A 24055-nucleotide genomic window follows, 5' to 3' on the forward strand; every position below is an offset into this window, starting at 1 on the left:
GGTCAGTAACATGACTCGGTATAAATAGAGCATCTCGGAGAGGTTGAGTTTGAAGGAAGGAAAGAAAATAATGTGGAAATAGATCAACTATTTAAAGGGGGCATATTAATGAAAAGTCACTTTTTGTTTGCTTGAGAACTTATTTTTGAGTCTATGAGGTCACTACTAACTTAAAAACTGTGTCTCAGTGAGACGTTCCTTTAACTACACCTAACTTTTAACTCCAGATGATGCTGCATTCACTGTGCCTCGGACGCAGGAAGCTGAAACTTAATATATCAACTAAATATATCAGCTAATAATGCTCGACCAGTACTTTGTTTAATGTTTTATATATATCCCGACAAGGAAATCTGACTTCTTATTGGCATTTTTAACATTTTTTTCTACCAGTCAGGGTTATAAATTCTGATTTCTTTGTCATTAAGTGCACCTCCTGAAATATTGTCAATACAAGCGATAGCTGATAGTGTTAGCTTAACCGGCCAGAGGCTGTCGTGTTCTGCGGTTTGTGTTTTAACAATATGGGACCTTCTGCCCATGACTCCTAAAAGAGGGATAGGTAGCCCTTCAGGTGTTCATGGTCCAACTGCAGACGAGGTAAAAGTAGGTATTTGTGAGTAAAATTACCAGTTGCATATTTTTGTTTGAGTTTGATGTGTGATCTGAACTCTCTGGCCATTTACTGTATGCTCTCAAATACCATAATAACTGTAAACTCTAAGGTTTATTAAGTCCTACAGATCTCAAAAGAGGCAGAACCGGGAGGGGCCCGAGTGGAGTCCAGAAGTTCACTCTACTCTCTGAAACGATCCGCTTGAATAGTGCTGTAAATTAAGGGAGGACATAGGAGTTGTTTTTACTGTCTTTGTGTTATTTTGACCGATGCTTCTCAGATATTTCATTAAAACCTCTATAAATTGTGTCAGCTTGTGATAAAAGGGCATATTTTAAGGATTTAATCATGTATCATACACACAACCCCTGGCAAAAATGATGAAATCGCCACTCTTGGAGAATGTTCATTTATCCTGCAAAAGATAAATCACTGATATGACACAAAACTATTTTATTTAACAGCTGAATATTCTGGTGTTGTAAAACTGCTTAAAAAAAAATAGGAAATCTGTTGATGTATGCAAGTACAAAGTGATACAGAGCTGATTTGTGAAAAGGCCCCTAACCCCTAACCCTAGATATTCAGTTGGAGGCTGGGATGTCTCTGTGAGCCTCTAAAATCATGTCTTTAAAAAGTTAATAAATAGCGAACAGTGATTGCAGATTTGCCTCAGATCTCAGCCAATTGTCTGTGACCTCCAACACTTTTCCAAAACGGGAAAATCTGTGTTAAATCTTGTAGTTTGAACTGAGCCTTAAAGATTCAGACAATCTGGAGAAATCTATATGCGTGGACATGTCGAAAAAAACAAACGTTTAATTTTCAGGATTTTTACGTTGTCAGGCATTAACAACATATTTTTGTCGTGGAAACACTACATGGGCTCACGAGCACTTCTGAAAATCAGTTTCAGTCTTTCGTTGCATCCACAAATGTAGATTTAAACTACCATGCAAATAGAAAAAGAAATTAAAACAAGATCCAGAAATGCTGCTGTCCGTTCTGGATGAAGTGGAGAACTGTCCCACCATATGATGAGTCAACATTGTTACCTTCAGGCTGAAAAGGGGGAAGATCATCTGGCTTGCTATTAGCCGACAGGTCGACACCAGCATCTGTGTTGATAAGGGGGTGCATCTGTTCACAGAATGTAAGAAACTTTCACATCTGTACAGTCACCAGTGTTGCTGAGTGTTGTACTCAAGTTTGGAGCAACAAATTATATCTCTTTCAGGGTAAACCTTGCTTATTTCTGCAAGACAACTCCAAACCACATTTTGCACAAATGCTTTAGTATTTCATGGTAAAAATTGTTCCGTATAGCTTAACTCTCTTATGCATTTTAATCAGTTTGTAAAAAAAAAAAAAAAAGGAACCGTTTTAACTGTAAAGACATCCAGAAAATGTAAATGCTTCTTTAAAATTGGTTTTATTGCAATGTTATCACATCAGACCATAGATTTTTAGACGTGCCCAATGAAGCAGGATTCGTCGTCTTAACTACATTTCCCACCATGCGCTTCTGTACTGACGCAGGCGCAGTTGGTTTTATTTAGTATGCAGGCAACCGGAAGCTTCAGTGTGAGATTGACCGAAGAGGATAGTACTTGGTAAAGTTTCTTACCTTTTACATTTTGCTCATTCAGTGACCATACTGCATTTGTAAATAGAGTTTGGCTTTGGTGGCTTGTGATATATGTCAGGTTGGCTTTGTGTGGACGAGTCAGCGGCTTTTATCGTGACGGACAGGCTGGCCTCTCTGCTAGCTTAGCAGGTTGGCAGCTAGCTGCACTAACGTTAGCATATGGGCCCCTCCATTCAGACGAAAGCTCCACTTTATGGCACTTTTAATATAAATACGCTTGAATTCACAGGTGTAGGCACCGACCTAAGTATTTTAACTGCAATGTGAGGATATTCGTCTTGTTGTGTTGACTTAGGTTTCTTGTGGAAACGGGAAATTGTCAAGTTACCCAAGCGAAGGAAGATTAAGATGTGAGGCTGGCAGTCAGAGGGTTTTTTAATCTTCAGACTTCAGTTAAAACAGTGTTGGTCAACAAAATGCTTTTAGTTTGAAACGGTTACAATGTGTTTCTTCGCGATATTAGGCTATATTTTTAAGGAGGAACTGACTTTAGATGGCTAAAACCCATCAGTTTGCAGACATGAGAAGTTGAGCCAATTGTCAGTGGGACAGAGTTTATAGTGAACAGTGTTTATTCTTAAAACCACATCTGCTTAATCTACTTCACAAAACGCGTACAACAGCTCAGGTTCCGTTTTGTGCTTCATTTCACGTCAACAACGCAAACAGCTGTTGTTTTCACGTGACTGCCTGAACATCCAGCCCAACAAATATCTACCCATCTGAAGTCACCACAACAGTATCAGACATGACTGTTTCTGGGGTTCATGAAGAGGACTGTGGTTTTGTTTTTGCCAAGTGGCTGTCAGATGAGACCTGTTAGAAGAAGGGTGTGTGATTGTTTGAATGGCAGAAGCCCCATCTGGTGGGAGGAAATCACTGTTGCAGTTGAACTTTTCAAGCAGTCGTCATTCAATCACTGAGGTACAGAAGGGGGAGAAATATACTTTTATACTGCTACTTGCATTATTAGTCATTGTTAATCTTAGTCTAGATTAAGAGTAAACCATTTTGTGACATCTGACGATGTGTCCACCTCAGCCTCGGTATAAATATGATGAATTCCATAAGTATCTTCTTGTATTAAACTGCACAGGCAAAGTTGTCTGATTTTGAGTGGATCCCTCACAGGACTAACACAAGATTTGGGGATCTAGATTACTTTGTGTCAGCATTTAACACTTCTGTCCACTGCAGGTGTGATGGAGAGATGATGTGCCAGTCAGAGGAGCGATAAGGCCGGAGAAGCCATGACCGAGTGCTTCCTGCCCCCCAGCAGCAGCCCTGCAGAGCAGCGCAGGGCGGAGCATGCAGGGGGCGTGGCCCGCACCCCCAGCTCCGAGGAGATCAGCCCCACCAAGTTCCCCGGGTTGTATCGCACTGGCGAGCCATCGCCGCCTCACGATGGACATCACCACGAGCCCCCTGACGTCTACGTCTCAGACGACGACAAAGAGCACGGCAAGAAGAAGAACAAGTTCAAGAAAAAGGAGAAAAGGAGTAAGAAACGGCTTTGACTCACTACCATTTTTGTGCTTATTGTACAGTCGAGAGTAAAGAGACGCACGGGAAACGTAGGACGGGAGAGGCTGGAGTTTAATCAAAGGTTCTGCGATGATGCAGTGTGCACTAAAAAGATTTTGCTGTTCAAGTGTGTCACTTTGTAGCATAAAGCCACGTTGAGACCACCAACCTAAATCCATGCTTTAGTAGGCAAGGCAAGTTTATTTGTGGAGCACAATTCAACAACAAGGCGATTCAAAGTGCTTTACAGATACATTAAAACAGTAGAAATAAAAAGCATGATTTAAGTTTTAAACAAAGAAGAAAGAAATAAGAACAATAGATAAAATCAGTTGTAAAAATGTGATTAAGTTTTGAAACTCAAGCTTCAGATTTGGAGCTTTATTTAAATGCAGCTGAAAATAGGTGTGTCTTCAACCTGGACTTAAATAAACTGAGTGTTTCAGCTGATCCAGAGTAGATCCAGATTGACTTTTGTAACTCTTGTCTGAAAAAAAAATTGATCTTTTTTCTTTTTATACTGGATGCACAAGTCAGATTTAAAGGGTCTTTAGCATGACTTGAAAACCAATCAATGATGATGTTGACAGAAGCGTTATGAGAAAAAGAACAACAATAACAACCATTGCCGGACAGACACTGAAGGAAATGATTATTTATTCATATTAACCTGATTATTATTATTTAAAATGACCAAAATAAAACACCACAGCGCTGATGATAGTACATTTAGGTTTTAACTGAACAAAATGCCCAAAAACTTGGAGGCAGTGCTTATTTGTAGAAAAACAGTTGCTATTGAAGGTAAAACGTATCTTTAAAATGCACGACTAGCCTTAAAGAAGTCATAAGAGTGAGCAAAAACCTCTACAGAACCATCAAATTGTGCACGGTTCAGTTTTTGTAGCCAGAGTCTAGAAAGAAGGAACAGAACCTTTTCAGTTTATTACTCCAATATTTATGTTCCAGTAAATCTTTCTTCCTGTTGTGTATGTGTATCATTGAAATATTATCAGGCTTATCACGTGATAGTGCCATTAAATGAGCAGGAAAAAGGCATTTTAGTTGGAGATGCACTGATCACCTTTGGTTTGGGTTTCAGTCTGATTCTGACACGTGAATTTAGATATTTACAGATACATTCTGATACCAGAGGTCTTGACTTGAGCTATAATATTAGAATAAGATGATATCTATTTAGTCCTTCAGCAGGGAAATTACCGTGTTATAGCAACAGGAGGACGGCAAGAAGCGGCATAAAATATCCACACGTGAATAGAAAGAAAAAAGATGAATAACGATCAAACATCCGAACTACAAAGTGCTGATCAACAGTACCAGGAGAATCCCAAAGTGAACGCTACAATTTGTTAAAAAGGACTGAACGCGTCAAATTGAATTGAACTGCTCCTAATTTTGATTAACTCTGATGGTTAAGTGACTGCAGAAGAGTTTCTTCTACCTGTCGGGAAGTGGATCGCCACAGAAAATGTGATTTGTTGCTCAGATGATTAACGTTTTCACCTCTTAACAGTCCAAAATACAGTTTAATACACCATATAACGCACAGTTGGTAACAGCGATATATGCATGCGTGTGAGAGGTGCAGCTCTTTGAGGAGAGAAAATAAATTTGGATTTAACATCTTTTAAACCCTCTTTTAACTTGTTTTAATGGTGTTTAGCAAGGCGGACTGTAGTGACACTCAGTGGCTAGCTAGTTCAGATACATCCGTCTATTTCCTGGATGTTAGATAAAGCCTCAATAGGTTGGGAAACAAAGAAATGGAGATAAATGGAAAATTATTTATTTCCACCTTTTTATGGACTGAAAAGTTTTCACATTTAACAAAACCATGTCCTCGTGGGAAGATATTAATGTGACTTCTGATTTTGAGAATGACCACAGTTCACTGGAAGATTCCCACTATGGGGCACATGTAGGTCACCACTAAACGCTCCTCTGTGCTTTATTTCTCACTGTTATAAACGTTCTAGGATTTTGCAATTTAGCATTCACATTGTTGACTTGGTCAGTATATAGCTCATGTGCAAATGGCCGTTTATTGAGAAACTGGCAGCTAATGGGAAATAAATTCCATTATTAGATGGTGTTTTCGTAGTTTTAAGGGCTGGACACAGGTCATCTGGTTCAGACCAGTAAGCAGCAGTTCAGAGAACCGACGACTGAGGAAACTAGCTGTCAGTTAAGAGAAAGATTCCCACCTTTCCATCCTGTTGCTGCCTGTAGTGCAGGAGGAGGAGGAGGGGGGCTGTTTTTCACCGCTGTCCACTTTGTATCCTGATTTATTATTTTTTTCCATGTCTGTGTTTAGCTCCCACAGTAGTGTATGGTGGGAGAGAGGAAGAGATGGACAGTTTCAGGGCACGCCCACAGAGCCCGATAAAGGTGTGTCTCCGATAGCAGTCTGGCACACAGGCTTTATTCTGAGGGAAACCCACAGCAGATATAATTAGCGGACACTAAAATCGAGAAGAGGACACTAACTATTTTTGAGACGATCTTTTTTGCTCGGAGGAAAACGACTTAAACCGTGGCTGTAGAGGAGAGGTGTAAGGTGCTGTGGGAGTTATGCTAAATTGGTGGCTGACCTCTTTTCCAAGTCCCCATTCTCTGCTGCTATCATCTCTCTCACGCGCATCTCTCTTCCTGTTTCTGTTTCACTGCTATCATAGTTCTGTCGTAGTAGGAAGATAAGAGCACAGGAGTGTTCCTCCCATCAGATTTAACCCTCCCTTTCTGCCTCTTTTCACTCGTTCTTTCGCAGCGGAGGGATACGCCGCCTTCCAGGAGGACAGCTCAGCGGATGAAGCCGAGAGCCCTTCCAAGATGAAGCGCTCCAAGGGAATCCACGTGTTCAAGAAACCAAGCTTCTCCAAGAAGAAAGAGAAGGACTTTAAGGTGAAGGAGAAGGAGAAGGGTCCCAAAGAGGACAAGGCCAAAGACAAGAAGTCAAAGGACCTGACGGCTGCAGATGTGGTCAAACAGTGGAAGGAAAAGAAGAAGAAGAAAAAGCCCACCACAGAGGCAGAGCCGGTCCCGGTGGAGACCCCCACTTTCAGGCCCATCTTTGGAGCTCCCTTGGCTGAAGCTGTCAAGAGGACAGCCCTGTATGACGGCCTCCAGCTGCCAGCCGTCTTCAGAGAATGCGTGGACTACATTGAAAGTTATGGCATGAAGTGTGAGGGCATCTACCGGGTTTCAGGTATCAGACTTTTGTTAATTATACTCCATCTTATGAGGTGTGTTTTTTTTTTTTTCCTGATTACTCACGTTGATTTCTCTTGCTGTCAGGTATGAAGTCCAAGGTGGACGAACTAAAAGCGGCATATGACCGCGAGGAGTGTCCCTGCCTGGAGGAGTACGACCCTCACACAGTTGCCAGCCTGCTGAAGCAGTACCTCCGCGAGCTGCCTGAGAACCTGCTCGGTCGAGACATGGCCCAGCGGTTCGAGGACGCCTGCGGTCGGCAGGTGGAGGCCGAGAAGATGACGGAGTTCCAGAGGCTGCTCGTCGAAGTGCCACCGGAGAGCCGACTTCTTCTGTCCTGGCTCGTCACACACATGGACCACGTCATCGCCAGGGAGGCAGACACCAAGATGAACATACAGAATATCTCGATTGTCCTCAACCCCACCATACAGGTCAGAGGGGGGGGGGGGCAGCTAGGAGAAAAACATGATCAAATGTTGGAGAGAAGTCTAGCTCAGCAACAGAAGGCAAACTAAATTATAAATAGAAATGTGGGTCTTCAGTTTTAGGGCTAAACCAAACCCTCTCATCTCTGGAACCCTGTTAGTGAAACTGATTTATCCTCAGAGGAGACGTCTCTGTGGCTGCTCCACTTACGCCAGTAGCCACAACACTGTTAAAGAATAAAAAACACGCCGTTGAGTTAATAGATGGAATCTCGGCTCAGCGTAACGAGGCCAAGTAAATATGCATGAATTTCTGTTTCAGAGAAACGAGTGCACATGTGCAGCTGAAGGGTGGATTCGGGTCGTCTGCTCTGTGCTCATTTTCCTCTGCTGATCAGTTCGTCTTTCTTTCAGATTGGGAATCGTGTTCTCTACATCTTCTTCACCCATGTGAAGGAGCTGTTTGGAGACGTCGTCCTCAAGCCGGTGGTGCGGCCGCTCCGCTGGTCCAACATGGCGACGATGCCGGCTCTGCCCGAAACGCAGGAGAGCATCAAAGAGGAGATCCGACGACAGGTGGGTTCTGCCTGGCTGCAAACAACATGATGACAAACATTTGCTGTTTTCAGCTTAGTCAACGTGAGGAGTTAATGTTTTTCTCTGCTCTACGAACGAATCAGCTGCAGCAAATAAATGTCACATGTTTTAAAATATTCTTGCATGAAGAGATGATTAATTATTACCGCTTTTAAGTGTTCCACTGCAGTTCTGTACTTCTTCATAAGCATAAAGAAGATCGCTTACGGAGGCTCTGCGTCAAACTGACACGGAGAAATAAAACGACTCTAAGAAGTTAAACAAGCCAAATGTTTGTTTAAAAGTACCGCTCATGCTTCTCTACCTGCTTTTTTAAATTTTAATCGATTATCAGCTTTAATTTGCCACTCTATGCAGCCACTTTGCATTTTTCATTGTTTGGCTCCTGCAGTTACCTAAACCTCATCATCAGGTACATTTGAAGTGGTGATATAAAGTTTTTTTTGTTTGTTTGTTTGTTTGTACAGGAGTTCCTGCTGAACTGCCTGCACCGGGACCTGCAGGCAGGTGTGAAGGACTTGTCCAAAGAGGAGCGACTCTGGGAGGTTCAGAGGATCCTGACTGCTCTTAAACGCAAGCTGCGGGAGGCGAAACGCCAGGTGAGCTGTCACTCTGAATGTTTACTCATCTCTTATCAAGATGGCTTCAATAAGAACCCTTTTAAGAGCTCAGGAGTCACAAATATGTTAGTTTTTAACACGAGTAATTTTAGCTGATCACATGGCTTCTTATGTGCTGTGATGTAACCAAAATGGACCTGAGTGAATGAGCCAGTTAGTCTCTTTTTAAGGTACACACGGAGAAGTGGCCTCGGTTGGATGTATCCTTTATCTGTTTAACTGTCCTCTGTTGTGCTTCAGGCTTGTGAGAGTAAGATAGCTCAGGAGATAGCCAGCCTGTCAAAGGAAGATGTGTCAAAAGAGGAAATGACTGAGAATGAGGAGGAAGTAATCAACCTACTTTTGGCACAAGTGAGTAATTAATACAAAGACTTTGACATACTTAGACCAACAATGTAGCAGCCAAACCTTCATTTACAAATGCTGTCCGTCTCATTTTATAAACTTGCTGTCCTCCCTTCGTCTGGATGATCAGGAAAATGAGATCCTGACGGAGCAGGAGGAGCTGATCTCTCTTGAACAGGTGCTGCGGAGGCAGATTGCTACTGAGAAGGAGGAAATCGAGAGGCTGCGGGCGGAGATTGCCGACATACAGAGGTGAGAACGTGACGCACAGCGGTCTTTGTCATCGTGGACTGCAGGGTCCCCACTGTAACCCGTCGTTGTGTTCCTCATCAGTCGGCAGCAAGGTCGCAGTGAAACGGAGGAATATTCGTCAGACAGTGAAAGTGAGAGCGAGGATGAGGAGGAGCTTCAGATGATACTGGAAGATCTGCAGAAACAAAACGAGGAACTGGAAGTGAGAAAACATTTATCATTGTTTGTGCCGCTTGATGTCACCGGTGCTGTTTCATCGTGCACGCTCGAACAAAGCAGAAAGCACGACCTCTTTCAATTCTAACGTTCAATGTATCGCATAAAAAAAAAAAAGAGAGGAAAGACATCTTCAGGTACTTATCAATGCAGAAGTCCACCCTCACTGCTTCAGTAGGAATTAAGAGGTTAATTAACAGCTGGTTGCTGTTAATCGGGTACATTTGATCAGGTTACCCCTTAGTTAACCCTAACATCTGTGTGCAGTCATCAAACAGCTCAGACTCTACAGGCCTCAGTTAAATGTTAAAGTTCATGACCGTACAATTAGAAGAAGACTGAACAAGTACGGCATGTTTGGAAGGGTTGCAGGAGAAAGCTTCTTCTCTCTAAAAAAAGAACATGGCAGCACAGCTTAGGTTTCTAAAGTTGCATCTGAACAAACTCCTGGAACAGTGTCCTTTGGACAGTGGAAATATTTGATCGTGAACTCATGTTTGGGCACTTTAAATCCGCCATGAACTCCTCCGTATACCAAAGTACTCTAGAGGCCCGCAAACCTAAAGCGAACTGAAGCAATGTTGTAAAGAAAAGCGAGCCAAAATTCCTCCATAACATCAAATTATTGTGGCTAAAGATGGTTGGTTCAGCTATTTATTCATGGGGTGTGCTTAGTCTTTTACAGACTGCTTCTGCATTTTGGCTTAGTTTTATAATCTGTATGAATACTGTTGGATGCAGTGCTAAAAAAAAAAGACATTAATACATTGGCTGCATTTTGTTTCTCTGCAGAACAAAAACACACACCTGAACCAGGCCATCCACGAAGAGCAGGAAGCCATCTTGGAGCTCAGAGTGCAGCTTCGCCTCCTGCAGAGCCACAAACAACAGCAGGAACTGACCGTCCAGCCGCCCGCCGAGCAGGCTCCTCCCACGCAGCCCAGCCCCGAGCCCCGCAGCGAGGAGCAAACCAAGCGCTCCGTCACTGCCGCGGCTGCCCCAGCCTCTGCCGAAACGCCTGCCTCCACCAATGGAAAGGCAGCAAAGGATCCCTCAAAGCCCTCGCCGAGCAAAGACAGGAGAGACACCAACATGTGAGATCTCAGTGATCCTGTAGAGTCGCACATTAGTGACCGCGTCCACCAAGTGGTGGCCTTAAAGAAAAATAATCTGTCATGTAGTCTGTGGTGTCCTGGCTTTGTTTTTCATTTCCCCACAAAAAAAAACCCAACACAAATTCTAGAAACAGAGTAGCAGCTGTAGCAGATGACTGGCTACAACTGTGTAGGACTCACAGGGACCATAATTTCAAATCTGCTGTGCCAAGCCTGTGTGAAGGAGGAGAAAGAGGAAATGTAGGGATTCCTGAAGGGGAATGGGGGGCAGGGTGTAAGATGGATCGCTCAAAGTTTATTTTTACTGGTAAGTGAGTCAAGAAATGATCACAAAAGCAGGTGTAATTAAAGTCCCTGTCGCTAAGTTTAACCCTTACCTTAATGCAAAGAGACCACTGTGCCATAATTAAAGAGACAACTCCCAGAGAACCAGTAATACAGAAGCTTTTTGAAGAATTTCTGATCGGTCTGTCTGTGTGTTATATATTTAAGTTGTATTCTGACGAATACCGATGACAGTTGAAGAAATGAATTGATTTAAATTGCAGCTCTTTAGTAATATATGAGTAAATCTATTGTAGGCGCTTCCCTGTCTCTGAACAGCCGATGCACAAACGCACAGTGGTGTCGCGCTTCGCAGCCGAAGTCATCCCTGCTAACTCTGGACAGAAGCCACTCCAGTCGACCTTTTCTGTTACCTCTGCGTCTCCTGTACAAAACGAGGGAAAGTGGGAAAATGACCTTTTGCTCAGTTTAATGTGGATTTAACAGATCTGTGTGCGGATATGCAGCGGCCTGATTTAGTTTTTACTGTGTATTTGATCGTGTTCTTTGGAAATTATTGTGACGTCATCCATGGCATCAGCTGAAAAATGAAAGCAAGAAAGTCAATCATTTCACAGTAGATCCATAACTGTTGCAAAGTACTTGCATTGTTCATCGCTATTTGAAGCGTAGGCATGGCCTGACTTACTTAACTTTCTGTATATTCTTGTAAAATTGCAAACAAACTGTATTGTCAGCACTTCTCTTTTGTCATATGTTCGCTTTTTTTTCTTTTCTTATCGTTAATGACCTACATAGACGATGCTAGTGTGACTGCTCCTGCTTTGGTCACGGGCAAATCGTGGCGATCTCATCTGGACTCATGATTATTCACCCTGTGACTGAAACGGACACATGCCAGATGGAGCTTCTCGTGAGGTTATTTTCATATTGTTCAGAGCTTTTGTAGCAGATTGTCGCAGACAGACTAATGCTGTGAAGAATAAAGTGTTGATCTGAGTCGGTCTCTTCGTTCAGCAGCTTGAAGATTTACCTTTTTTTGCTCTGACTGATGGTTTATTCCATGTTTAGCATTTTCCATGACTCGCTCCCAGACTAAATAAAACCCGCATCCGTTTTCAGGATGCTGGCTTTGGACTCGGGAGTCGAGCCCTCGGTAATGAAGACACGGTGGAGCCACCCAGCTTGTTTTGTCGCTGCTTGAACTAGTTTCTCTTGGAAAATAGTCTTGTAAAGTTGGACAAAAAAAACCGCAGGAAAACAACCGGATATGGGACAAGTTTCTTTCAAAATTAAAGCACGAGTAACTGGGCTCTCAAAATTAACACAAGTTAACTGAATTTTAACGCGAAATTAGTTTTTTGGGCACGATTAATTTATTCTATGAATATGTCAAATTCAACACGTTAACGAATATATATAGATGTGGACCCAGAAAGATAATGCACCATGTCACAAAGCTCATATCATCTCAAACTGGTTTCTTGAACATGACAATGAGTTTAACTGTATTACAATTAAGGAGGTTCCCACCTGATGACCCCAATGACATGATGGTCAGCATTGCTCACTGATCTATATAGGGAGAATAGGGAATTATTCAGAGTCTGGTCCATTTTTTTTCCCTTAAGCACAAGTTTCTTGTGTTTACCTTGAATACAATGGCCAACTATCCAACTATTTACTAGCAAGGTGTAACTTAATAAAGTGGCCAGTGAGTGTAACTATCCAAGCTTTACCTGAATATTAACTGTATTTGTCACCTGTCTTCCAATGAGGAGAAAAAATTTCAGTTGAATAAGACTTTTGTCCAATAGTTTCTTCTGCAGTTGCATGAAATATTAATCTAAGCTGAATTTAATATACAGTTATTTGTCACTTTAAGCTTTCTGTTCATATATACGCTGGTCTACAATAGTATTATCTCAATAGTGTCATGGCACAAGTAACATTTCCTTTTAATACTTCTTGCTGGAAATGCCAAATCTGGCAGGTCATTTGAAATAATATGGCCCAAATGAGGTATGAATGGTGCGGGTCAGCCAGACAACACTCCCCTTGCTCTGGGTGATTAAACTTAACCGGGTCAGCTTTATTTCAAAATACTGTACATCATACACAGTCCATAGATGGTCCAAAAGTACCAGTTCTCAGCCCAAACTGGCCCAGATCCACACGCCCAAAATCTGGAAACCACTAGATGTCAAATGGACTACATTTGCATGAGGCTTTTTTCTGGCCGTGCTGACCCCCAAAGCTCTTAAGTACGAGCCACGTTCACCCATTCATACTCGCATACTGAGTAATAACAGCAGGGTTCTTGCAGGTAATAGAAATCCTTGAAAATGCATGAATTTTAATGTGTTGTTTTCAAACCCAGAAAAGTGCTTAAAACTGCTTTGCTTTCATAATGAACCCCTATCCAATTTGTTATTTAAATGAAGAAACAGGTTAGAACCTGATTGTTTTTGGCTCATGCAGCTCAACTGTCAACAGCCAGCAGCCAGTCTTGTAGCAACAGGCACCCCAACTCATTGTTGGACTTTGTTCATTGAGATAAAGGCACTTGCACCAACCTTTTTTTTGCTCAGTTATTGATGGTCTGACTTTCAAAGAGCATTTACTGATTGCCCAGTATAAAATATACATGCTCTACGGGTGGACAGAGACTGCAGACAGAGCGGTACAAGTAAAGGAGTTGGAGATCCCGGGCATGTGTCATTGAGAAGGTATACATCTGCACCTCGGCTGTTGAGCTGTTGGCTGTGAGTTCCCGTCCATGTTGCCTACTGAGAAGGTTCCCCCCTGTTACCTGATGACGCTATTTGTGACATCATCAGCTAGAAAAACAACACCCCAATCCACTTATGCCGATCTCTGATGAAATCCACCTCACCCCTCTCTGCTACACTTTCTAACGTTCTAAATGTTTGTGAGCTGATTTTAGTCTTCCTGTCATTTTGTCACCCACCTCTATTATTTTGCTTTGAATTTGAATCACCAACCTTTCCACTGGTGGATGACTGTTCTCATCCTGCCACATCTGCCGTCACTGGGTCACAGTCAGGTCACTAATGCCCCAGAACAGCTGAGCTGGCTGATCATAAGAATTCATCAACAAGGTGATGTTTTTCCATATTATGCATTCAAATTCTAATTAAGAAGAGGTGAATGCACTGTTGTTAGTTGTAATTTCTACTCTTTTTTTTTTCTCCTTAACAATGCTGGAATACATTTGAAATCATCCTCTTAGAAACACAGACCTGGCTAACAGGCCGAAATAAACTACGAAGCTTTTATTTTGAAAGCTTCCCCCGGAAGCTCTGTTTTTAGGCTACAAGGGCTGCCAGCATCTGAAAGTAGATGGTCATTCTGTCTGTCTCAGGGGCTGGGTTTCTACTTTAACCGACAAAAGGAAAAAAAAAAGAAAAAATTAAGCAGTGTCAAGCATGATGAGACAAAGACACTGAGCTAACACGCACAAATGATGATTTAGAAACTTCCAGAACTTGCCATGGCTATAAGGGAGCTCAAAGTTTGCCTTTTAGGGGTAAGTGACAGATGTTTTTGATCCTTTTTTGAGGAAAATTCCTTCAGTCGGCTGCGACTGGAACTAACCGACAACATGTTGACGTTAACACCACCTCAGTAACTAAACGTTGATGTCGATGTTCAGTCAAGTTTTGATATTTTTAAAGCTGTTTTTGTCCTCCTACGTCAGAAAACTTGGGCTATGATGGATAGCTTGTCGTCTGAAAACCACAACAGCGCATAGTCCGGCGGACTCAGTGGTCCTTTCACATTTGTTTCCTTATATCGACAGATTTTTTTTTAGTTTTTAACCGGCACAATAGTGTTTTTACTTTGCGTTTCCTCTTTAATATTTAACGACTCCAACAGTTTATCACCCATGACGTCAGCATCTGACCAACCGCTACATTGCGAGCCGTTAGATTTCTTGCTGTGTTAGCAAAACGCAACCGTGTCTTTTTATAGACTTTTAGACCGGAATTGCATCGTTCTGACCGTAAAAGTGTACTTTATAAAATAAGTAAAGTCAAACTGGGTACTTTTCAGAGCTTCATGGCGTTTACCAGGCCTGTGCACTCCGCCACAGGCCCCTGACATGCTCATCAAGACTCATTTTGAGTCAACAAAGTCATACACTGCCCCAGTTACACATTAGTATGTTTATGACAAGCCTTTATTGTAGATATTCATATTTAATATGGAACTACGAAGGCAGTTCTTTATTTGGGATGATAAAAAGGGACTGAACACTAAGTACATGGGACAACTCAGTTAACTAGTTTTTTTTGTTGTCAAATCAAGCATTAGTTGCAGAATGGTTGGGCTTAATTAAATAAACTGATGGGATGAGCTTGTGACCACACAGTTGCAGAATCAGTTGGGTTCATAGTTACTCTGTTTTCATGTGCTGTGACTGATGTTTGTCCTCCTGTTTGCAGGACACTGGAGTTGGTAAATCCAGCATTGTTTGCCGATTTGTTCAAGACCATTTTGATCACAACATAAGCCCGACCATAGGGTGAGTACCAGCAACAGAAGGAAACGAATCCATCCAGCTCCTGCTTGGCGGTGTTGGTCATAGTACCAAAATAAAATGATATTTAAAAAAAAAAAAGGACATCTGGAGCCCCATTACTGGCATAAGAAAAATGTGGGTCTTTACCCTGCAAAAATTTGATGACTCAAGGGAGCACTGCGCAGAAACACACAGGCGCACCAAGGAGCATTTCTATACTTTTGGTTTGTAAAAAACTGTTGATATCGAGCTCTGTGCTACATTCGCCACTATAAATAGAACCGATTACGGCAGAACTCATCAATAGTACGACCGTTAATTCATTTAGCCCTGGTTTCAGTTGTCTTTTGTACCTCAGTTAAAGCCAATTGAAGGCTTGTTATTAGTTCAGTTCCAAAAGATTGAAAGCTTGTTTCTCTCTAAAATGAAAACTTCCCATCTAACTGATTAATTGGCTTAGTGTCCTCAGACGTCTGCTGATGTAGATTATTTAAGAATCAAAAAAAGCACAAGTTAGTCTACTTCTACTGATGACAGGAGAAGTTGTCATTCCTTCGCTTCCGAGGATTATTTAGCCCCAAACTACATAAAGTAATGCTACAAGCTGATATTAGAAGTTGTTTAAAGTTTAATACTAGGTGTTGTCATCTTCTTTTTTTGTTGTTTTTACAGTCATTCGGTGCACAGCTACACACTTAATAAGTGTTAACACAAACAAGGCCCGTAGCACTCGGTCTGTAAGTTGAAACATTCAGTTTAACTTCAGTTTATAAGACACAGCAGGTGACCAACCGACACAGATTAGATGACAAAAGTCAAAACTCGTGGATCTTTCTGAACAACTAAACCCACCGTCATCGCTCTGTTTTTCCTCTTTTTATGATGTAACCACCCTCATTTTCAGTCTTATTCATTTCCTCCTGACTTGGACAGATCTTTTTTAAGAATTTTAGAGGCACTGTTGTGAAATGCACTCCATCATCCACAGAGCATCATTCCTGACCAAGACGGTGCCATGTGGTAATGAACTGCACAAGTTTCTTATCTGGGATACAGCCGGACAGGAACGGGTGAGTAGCCATTCAGAAATGTTAACTAAAAGTCAATTTTCCATTACACTTATCATCAGAGGTACACTTGTGTCACAGAGTGACTCACACAGGGCTCAAAGGTTATGAGATGTATTCATTTTTAATGAATTCATTGGCAATTTTGAGCACGTATCCTGATGAATGTTTTATGCAAATCTGGTTTAGGAGACACTTCAAAAGAATCAACAACTTGCATATTGATGGCATGTTTGCTAGCTTTCCCCCATTGAGTGATATGTTTAATTTATGAGGGGGTAACATTTTCACATAATTACAAATAAGACCACAGATTAGAGGTCAGTCGTTAGGCTCATTCCCTAATATACTTGAAGTATTCTTCCTGGAAATTAAATTACTTGCTATAGTTTACTTAAAAAAAGGGCCTAATATATTTTATACACAATATTTTTATTAATATCTTTTTTTCATGATTACTCTGACTTAACCTGGAAAAACTTGTTGAGATCAGAGAGCTCTCTTCCTTGGGCGTCCTGGCCCAGACAGCGTAGCAGCAGCAGTTTGGTTACAACACGTACAAACATGCAAATGCATCAGAATTAACACTGGGTCTACACAGAATTCAGTGTGCATCTAAATGCATGATTATGGCCAATCCCAGTTCCTCCCCTCGGTCCTAGTCCTACCCTTCTGTGTTGCAGACGTAAAGTGCTCCTTAAGGATCAACGAGTTGTGTCATCTAGCTGTCCAGGAGGCTCTCAAAGTTTCAGTTTAATAATCACTACTTCTTGATTCCCTGAAAGAAAAGGAGCGCCTTACTTATGCAAAACAAAGGGGTGGGGCTAAGGATCAGGCCTAAATCATAAAATCAAAAGATAAAAATGACAGGTCATCAGCATCTTTTTAAAAAAAAAATGCTCTGAATTCATCCAGCAAGTTCAGCAACTTTCATTTCAAGCAGTTTTAAAGGCGACACCAGGCTAGAGGAGCCGCGTATTTGCAGTTCACTTTATATTTTTGAATAAAACATAAATCCTTAAATGTGACTCCTTGCATACCATGGGTCCTCGAGGGGCCGCTGTCCTGCAGGTTTTAGATGTTTCCCTGCTTCAACACACCTGATTCAGATCAGTGCATCATTAGCAGCTTGTGCAGAACTTAACAATCTTTTTGAAGAGATCCATCTGAATCAGGAAACATCTTAGACCTGCAGGACAGCGGGCCCTCGAGGACCAGATGTGGGTATCCCTGCCATAGATCCTCAGTAAAGCAAAGCTGCAGGTCTGATGGGGATGTGTGTTCTCTCTGAGAAAAATCTTGAACCGCATCGGTGTTAAGCAGAATAAATTCCTCTCCTTCTGGACCAAACAAGCTTGACTGGGAGGTGTCAAGTGAAGCAGTTTTATCAGCCGGTATCCGTATTCATGTCCTCTGGAGCCGTCTGCTCCTACAGGCCTTTTGGAAATGTTATCTGCAACAATAAGTGAAACTTTAAAGGCATTTATTGTAAATGTGTCTATTGGGAAAAAAAAAAAAGAAGGAAGGAGAGGGGCCATGAGACATCGCAGTGATTCATTTGATTGGGGTGGGTGGTGTAGCTAAAGCTTGCCAAACTTGCTTACTGCATGGAAAAACCAGTGCTCGTGTGTGAAAAACAATAAGTTGAGACCTGTTGGTTCGGATGTCTGATGACATCAGACTCTCTTTAAGATCTGTCCTCCATGTGGGAATCTGCGAACAACGCGGCGCATTCACACCTCTTTGCCCCGCGCTAATCTGAACAGACTTTGCGGAGTCTTGCCTTTTCGGGAACTTGTAATGTAATAAGCAAGTATGTTGTTTTATGATGTCTGGTGGCGGCAGACAAACAAAAGAGACGCTGTGGCGTTGCTGACCATTAGTGGCACCGTGGAGCAAAGTTTCGTTGAGGATATCCCTTGTTGGTGTTGCACGTGGTGCCGTTAACACGGAGAAAATGTGATGCGTGTTTCTGCTGACCGAAGCAGGGACAGTTTCACTTACTTAGCACATTTCATGACGCATGCAGACAACATTAAAAACTCTTTAAACCCTTGCTCAGATGCAGCTTTAGGTGGGGATATGTGTGTGTGTATATATATATATATATATATATATATATATATATATATAGAGAGAGAGATATAGATATATATAGATATATATATAGATGCTGTGAATGTAGCAGGGTGTCGACAGAAGCAAAGACCTGCCGAAGGCACAGGTTTTGAACAGTAATGATGGTAAAACACCAGCTAATACATATTTTTAGATTTTGATACAGGCCCACAGCATTTCTTTTGTTGCTGCATTGAGGCCACTTTCTAAATATAAATGCTCTCAAGCCAGATGTGTCTCGATGCTTGTTATTAGGCTGATGTGTTCACTGATCCATTATCCATTATCCAAACCTCATGAGTGTTGAAACTAGGCAGAGAGTAGGTTTTTCCATGGGTGTACTCGTCATACAGCACGCTGCATCTGTCAGATTTAAGTGCGCTCTTTCAGGTTGTCGTTGATTGTTTTTTTTTAAGTTCATATGTGTTGTCCTTTTTCAGTTTCACTCATTAGCTCCTATGTACTACAGAGGATCGGCTGCTGCTGTCATCGTCTACGACATAACTAAACTGGTGAGTGTAACTCCTACCTTTTCCAAACCAGCTGGGAATATTTGGTGGTGACAAGCTGCTTCCCTGAATGAATCTAAATGAAGAAGCTGGTTTGACACTGTGAGTCTGATGTGAAATTGAGTTGCTTTTCCTTCACTTTGGGATGCTGTGCTTCACTGACCTATAAATGTCATTCTTTCCTGGTTGGCTTATGGAAACTTAAAAAAAAGGAAGCACTAATGCACTGACTGCATGACACCAGTTTAAAGATATGCGTGGCATATCCTCGTAAAGAAACCAATCCCAGTGTTGACCACGGTGTGCTGCTGTTATCCAGGACTCTTTCCAGACGCTGAAGAAGTGGGTGAAGGAGTTGAAGGAACACGGCCCAGACGACATAGTTGTAGCCATAGCAGGGAACAAGAACGATTTAGGAGACATCAGGTGGGCTCATTTTCTTTTCTTTGGCTTTTGGGCTAAGCTTTGATAGTCTTTCTTTAGCAGAGATGCGTGAAAGTATAAGAAAAACATCTTACTCCTTGTGTATCATCCTCAGCGTTTGTTCACATCAGTCCTATTAGAAACAGAATTAAAGAAAGTCCGAGATGAAAACTTTCCAAACAAGTCGCTGTCTTTCACAGGGAAGTTCCTATGAAGGAAGCGAAGGAGTTTGCTGAATCAATCGCAGCTATTTTCATCGAGACCAGCGCCAGAAATGCTGTCAATGTGGAGGAGCTTTTTCAGAAAATCAGTAGGTTTCATCTGTGAAATGTGTCGGTATATTCTGACTAAAGCCTCTTTCAGACACGGACTCCTCTCCTTTTAAAGCTACACTGTGAAACATTTAGTGGGACCTATTTGGAGAAATGCTCTATGATATTTATAACTAGATTTTGATAAGAGTAGAGATTTAATTTCCTTAGAATGGTCTGTTTATATCCGCAGGTCCACATTTTGCCTCGTTAAAATGCAACGAGGGTTTTCATGTTTCTAAAGTTTCAAGTGACCACCATAATCTCATTAATACTAATACAAGCTTTTATGTCGAGGGTGAAGCGAGGGTTGTTCTGTGGGTTACAGTCTGAAACTTTGCTGCTAGATGTCACTGAATCCAACAGTTGGGTATCCAATGTCTGAAGTAGGGCTGAGCAATTTTATCGATACTGCGATATATATCGATATTTCGTTTCCCGATAAAGTATCGATTTTTCAGCCGCGAGTATCTATTTTTTTATTTTTATTTTATTTATTTATTTTTTTAAAGCAAACTTTATTGAAAAGTCAGACGTTACAATTAGTGAAAACGCAGAACATTAAAGTAATACAATACAATGCCAGGGGGTCACATGATACAAAACGGTGATAAATTAATTCATAAAAATGTTGTATAAAGTGCACAGCTCTCACGTTTGTGACATGTTCGTTTGTTTCCGTTTATCTGGCTGTGTTGTCCTTCCAGTTCAAAGGTCGGTCCACCAGTCAAATCAGCGACGATTCATGTCAAATCACACTGTCCCTTTTGTTTGCCCCAGAAAATTATGTAAGTGTCTCGAATCGTATCGTTGGCTGAATATCGTGTACAGTATCGCATCGGGAGATTAGTGTATCGCTACAGCCCTAGTCTGAAGAGGCCTAAAGAGAAAATGGCTGTGCCAGTGACTCAGTGCTTGGTTGGTAGGATAACGCTAACCTTAACCATTCCTCAGTGTGTCAGCTGTACACATTTTGTCCTGTTCAGAGGCCTGTTACAGAGTTAACACCCTATCACACTCGCACCGTTCAGCCTTCACAGAGTTAAGCTAACGTGCGTGTTAGTGCTCACGGGAGGAAACCGCTAACCCAACTTGAAGATGGTTTGTTTCTCAGAATCACGGAAAACCTTCTGCACAAGCTGTTTTGAAAGGGCAGACAGTTTTAAAAAAAAAAAATAGTCCCACCAAGAGTAACCACAGGGAGCAGACGTCGTTGGCTGTCAGCTGCAGCGCATCGTGGCCTACTTCTGCTGACGTAGCGTGCACCCTCCTTACGCTACTTTTGGTGCATCGCATGGCGAGTTTATAGTGCCCTGTATTGTGAATGAAAAGTTTCTGTATATATTTTGAGCAGTGCTGCAATTCGGCCGTCTCGCTACACAGCGACCAAGCAGACAACTCGAAGACAGCCAGGAGGACTCAGAGAGGTCCCAGCCGGCCAACAGGGTTGAAACCAGAATAGCTGCGAGAAAGCCGAGTTATCAAAGAGGAAAGCAAAAGAGGAATGGTTGTACTGTAATGTGACGAGCACAACAGTCTGGAAAACACTGATCTCAGCTTTAATGCTCAAACGTTTTGTGTCTGTCGGTGATTGCTGTTTCTTAACTTTCAGGTAAACAGATCCCACCCCTGGAAAACCCCGATGTGGACAGCAACGAGTCCTTTAAACTCACTCGACAGCCCGCTCCATCTGCCAGGAGGTGCTGCTAGTACCAGGAGGGCCCGACGTGTTCCTGCAGCACTAAGACCCTGCCAGCACAGCACGCAGTCCACAACGCACACAGCGTCTTACCCCCGGAGACCCAACCCGGTGGACAGACCGAGGTCAGCAACAGAAATAGAAAAGCCTGCCAGCAGTGTTATGTTTGTAGGTCAGTACACCAGTTTCAACACGTTTAAGTGTAGCAGGTCCTGCCCTGATAGCGTGAGCGTTCGGTTTGTCCCCCTCAAGTGGCGTTCTGACTGAATTACATTAAATTGCAATATTAAGCACAAATGAACTACAATTTACCTAAGCTGGTGTGCTTCACAAAGCTGTTTTTTTGTGGTTTGTGCAGCTGCCTTTTGTGCCGATTTTCATTGCACCCTGGCTCTCAAGTGGCCATTAACCAACTTTACACTCATCTACGTACGGAGCTTTTGTGTACAAGCATGCATCACACCCATGTTATTGGAGCATTCAGCTCGAACGCAGCGGCTTCACATTCGTCCTCATCCTGTGTTTCATGCACATTTTGTTTTCCCGTCCAAGGGTTTAACTGTAACGCTGTAGAGCGAACCGCTCGGATTCATCATTACGGTATAACACACCCAGCTAAAACACTGTGACCAACACTGCCATTGTTTACATAGCGATTTGTTAAAGATGTTCTCTACATGCTGACATGCATTGTTTGAGATTTGACTACAGGGAATGGGCTGTAAAAAAAAAACCAACTGCCAAACATCAGCTTTTGCTTGTATTTTTAACAGAAAGAGGGTGACGTTTCTAATGTCAATAAGACACAAGAACTGCATGTTACTCAGTCGAAGCATGTCATGTTCTAAAATAAAAGGCTGTATTGTGTACGCTAACTAAACTCTAAGTGAGGTGTTTGGCTTGAGAAACGTGTGATTAAAACAAACTTCTGATGAGGTTAGTCGTCAGCGCACGTGTTGAAAATGAGATTATGTTTGTTGTTTTTTACAGTAGTGCTCTCAGGATTGACCACTTGAGAACATTTATAACAGCACGTTTGCATATATGGATTTAAGGTTACTAAAAATCCTCATCCTGTCAGTATTTGATAAAAGATTGGAAAGAAAAATATATATATCTTTGGTTTTTGTCCCTTTTTTTTTTTTTTACCAACGTGTTATTTTATAGGGAAATCTCTTTTATAGTTTGTAATGCAACATGTGTGCCTGTATATGCTGGTCTCTGTATGTGTGTGGGGAGGGATGGCACCAAACTTCAGTCAAAAATCTGCAGGTTTCCATGGCCTCGCTCACCAGAAGAACATCCAGTTCATAGCTTTTTATGAGAGATGAAGCGTGACCTTTAAATCCTTGGATTCCAACACTCATCAGACCTTGATCTGAGCAAATGCCCAACTTGTGGCTACAATCTTTGGCTTAATTTTCACACAAGTGTTACCGTGAAATGGAAGATGAAAGCTGGATAAGGGCTAAGGTGAGAGTTGACTGTTAAAAGTTGATTTAAAAAAAAAAAAAAAAAAAAATGCAGATTTTGTTTGTTTCAGTGGAGTTTGGTACGATGCGAACCCCCACGTGAGATGAGTTTCCCACCAAGTGTCATGTCCATCACCCCACTGGTGCCTTTGTTCTGTTGTTCTAAAAGAAAAAAAGAAGCGGTGTGATATGGCTAGAATAATGCATTAATAGCAGGTTAGCCCCCGTCTAACTGTACAGGAAACATTTAACCTTGAAAGTGCCAATTATTTCCAGCCAACCTCATTTTGTATGCACAAGTCATGCTTCCCTGTATTCTCCGTAGAGCAGATTCACTCCTGTATAGTAATCATTGTAATAAAGTAGTACTCATACTGCTGCTGTGCAGAGTTTTCTTTGCGCTCTGAGGATGAAATGCATGTTTTGAGTTCATCAAAGACCTCACCTAAAGGATTACAGCCCAGCCGGTCTTAATTTCTCACGCGTTGGCGCTCATTTATTCTAAATTCGACTGTAGTCAATGCAAAGTACAGTACAGATAATTACACCTTGGTCTGTCCTCTTCATTTAGATGCTTATGTTACAGTTGAACAGCATTTCAGAGGTACATTTAACAAGGTTGTTTATTTTGGTTGTTTTTCTCAGAAAGCTTCTCTGCACTCTTTAGGGTCATACCATGACTGCTCGCCTTACCCTCCCAGCCCTGCGTGTAAAATCTATGTATCAGCTACCTGAGATCCTGCGACATATCCGGTATCCCGACTACAAATACGTGCCTTATGGATTTTTCACGTTTGGACCCAAGTGCTCTTAATTATCTTCTTATCATTGCCAAGCCTCTGTAATTGCTCATTTTCCCGGTGGATTAGGTCGAAATTGCACACACTCCCATGAAAAATAACAATAATTTACATTTAAACAGATGCCGCTGAACGTTTCACAGTAATCAAATGAATAGAAACCATTTTTCTCAATGAACTCAATGAAGAATGCTCAATCTGATGGTAAGTTAGATTTGGACCCGCATTGATGT

General features: G+C 41.9%; 2 protein-coding genes across 2 annotated transcripts; both read left to right on the forward strand.

The window, feature by feature from the left end:
- The first annotated feature begins 2135 nt into the window (after nucleotides 1-2135).
- Nucleotides 2136-11876, forward strand: ralbp1 (ralA binding protein 1). The gene is made up of 10 exons (XM_075482909.1): nucleotides 2136-2229; nucleotides 3462-3764; nucleotides 6577-7014; nucleotides 7104-7453; nucleotides 7862-8023; nucleotides 8512-8643; nucleotides 8905-9015; nucleotides 9140-9261; nucleotides 9343-9463; nucleotides 10270-11876. Exons 2-10 carry the CDS (start codon nucleotides 3515-3517, stop codon nucleotides 10573-10575), a joined length of 1992 nt encoding a protein of 663 aa, XP_075339024.1. The 5' UTR covers nucleotides 2136-2229; nucleotides 3462-3514; the 3' UTR covers nucleotides 10576-11876.
- Nucleotides 11877-14199: 2323 nt separating this feature from the next.
- On the forward strand, nucleotides 14200-23396 carry rab31 (RAB31, member RAS oncogene family). The gene is made up of 7 exons (XM_075482911.1): nucleotides 14200-14427; nucleotides 15347-15426; nucleotides 16412-16493; nucleotides 19049-19120; nucleotides 19437-19543; nucleotides 19741-19850; nucleotides 21464-23396. The coding sequence occupies exons 1-7, from the start codon at nucleotides 14392-14394 to the stop codon at nucleotides 21559-21561; spliced, it is 585 nt and encodes a 194-aa protein (XP_075339026.1). The 5' UTR covers nucleotides 14200-14391; the 3' UTR covers nucleotides 21562-23396.
- Nucleotides 23397-24055: the final 659 nt, after the last annotated feature.

Source organism: Odontesthes bonariensis, chromosome 14 (genome assembly GCF_027942865.1).
Source record: "Odontesthes bonariensis isolate fOdoBon6 chromosome 14, fOdoBon6.hap1, whole genome shotgun sequence".
NCBI lineage: Eukaryota > Metazoa > Chordata > Actinopteri > Atheriniformes > Atherinopsidae > Odontesthes > Odontesthes bonariensis.

What these genes read in the sequence shown, in the direction of transcription:
- ralbp1 (XM_075482909.1), top strand. Translation starts at nt 3,515, where the DNA reads ATGACCGAGTGCTTCCTGCCCCCCAGCAGCAGCCCTGCAGAGCAGCGC. An exon ending in TCCTCAACCCCACCATACAG is followed by an intron (nt 7,454 to 7,861) that starts GTCAGAGGGGGG and finishes TCTTTCTTTCAG; the next exon opens with ATTGGGAATCGTGTTCTCTA. An exon ending in GAGATTGCCGACATACAGAG is followed by an intron (nt 9,262 to 9,342) that starts GTGAGAACGTGA and finishes GTTCCTCATCAG; the next exon opens with TCGGCAGCAAGGTCGCAGTG.
- rab31 (XM_075482911.1), top strand. Translation starts at nt 14,392, where the DNA reads ATGGCTATAAGGGAGCTCAAAGTTTGCCTTTTAGGG. An exon ending in ATACAGCCGGACAGGAACGG is followed by an intron (nt 16,494 to 19,048) that starts GTGAGTAGCCAT and finishes GTCCTTTTTCAG; the next exon opens with TTTCACTCATTAGCTCCTAT. An exon ending in GGAGCTTTTTCAGAAAATCA is followed by an intron (nt 19,851 to 21,463) that starts GTAGGTTTCATC and finishes CTTAACTTTCAG; the next exon opens with GTAAACAGATCCCACCCCTG.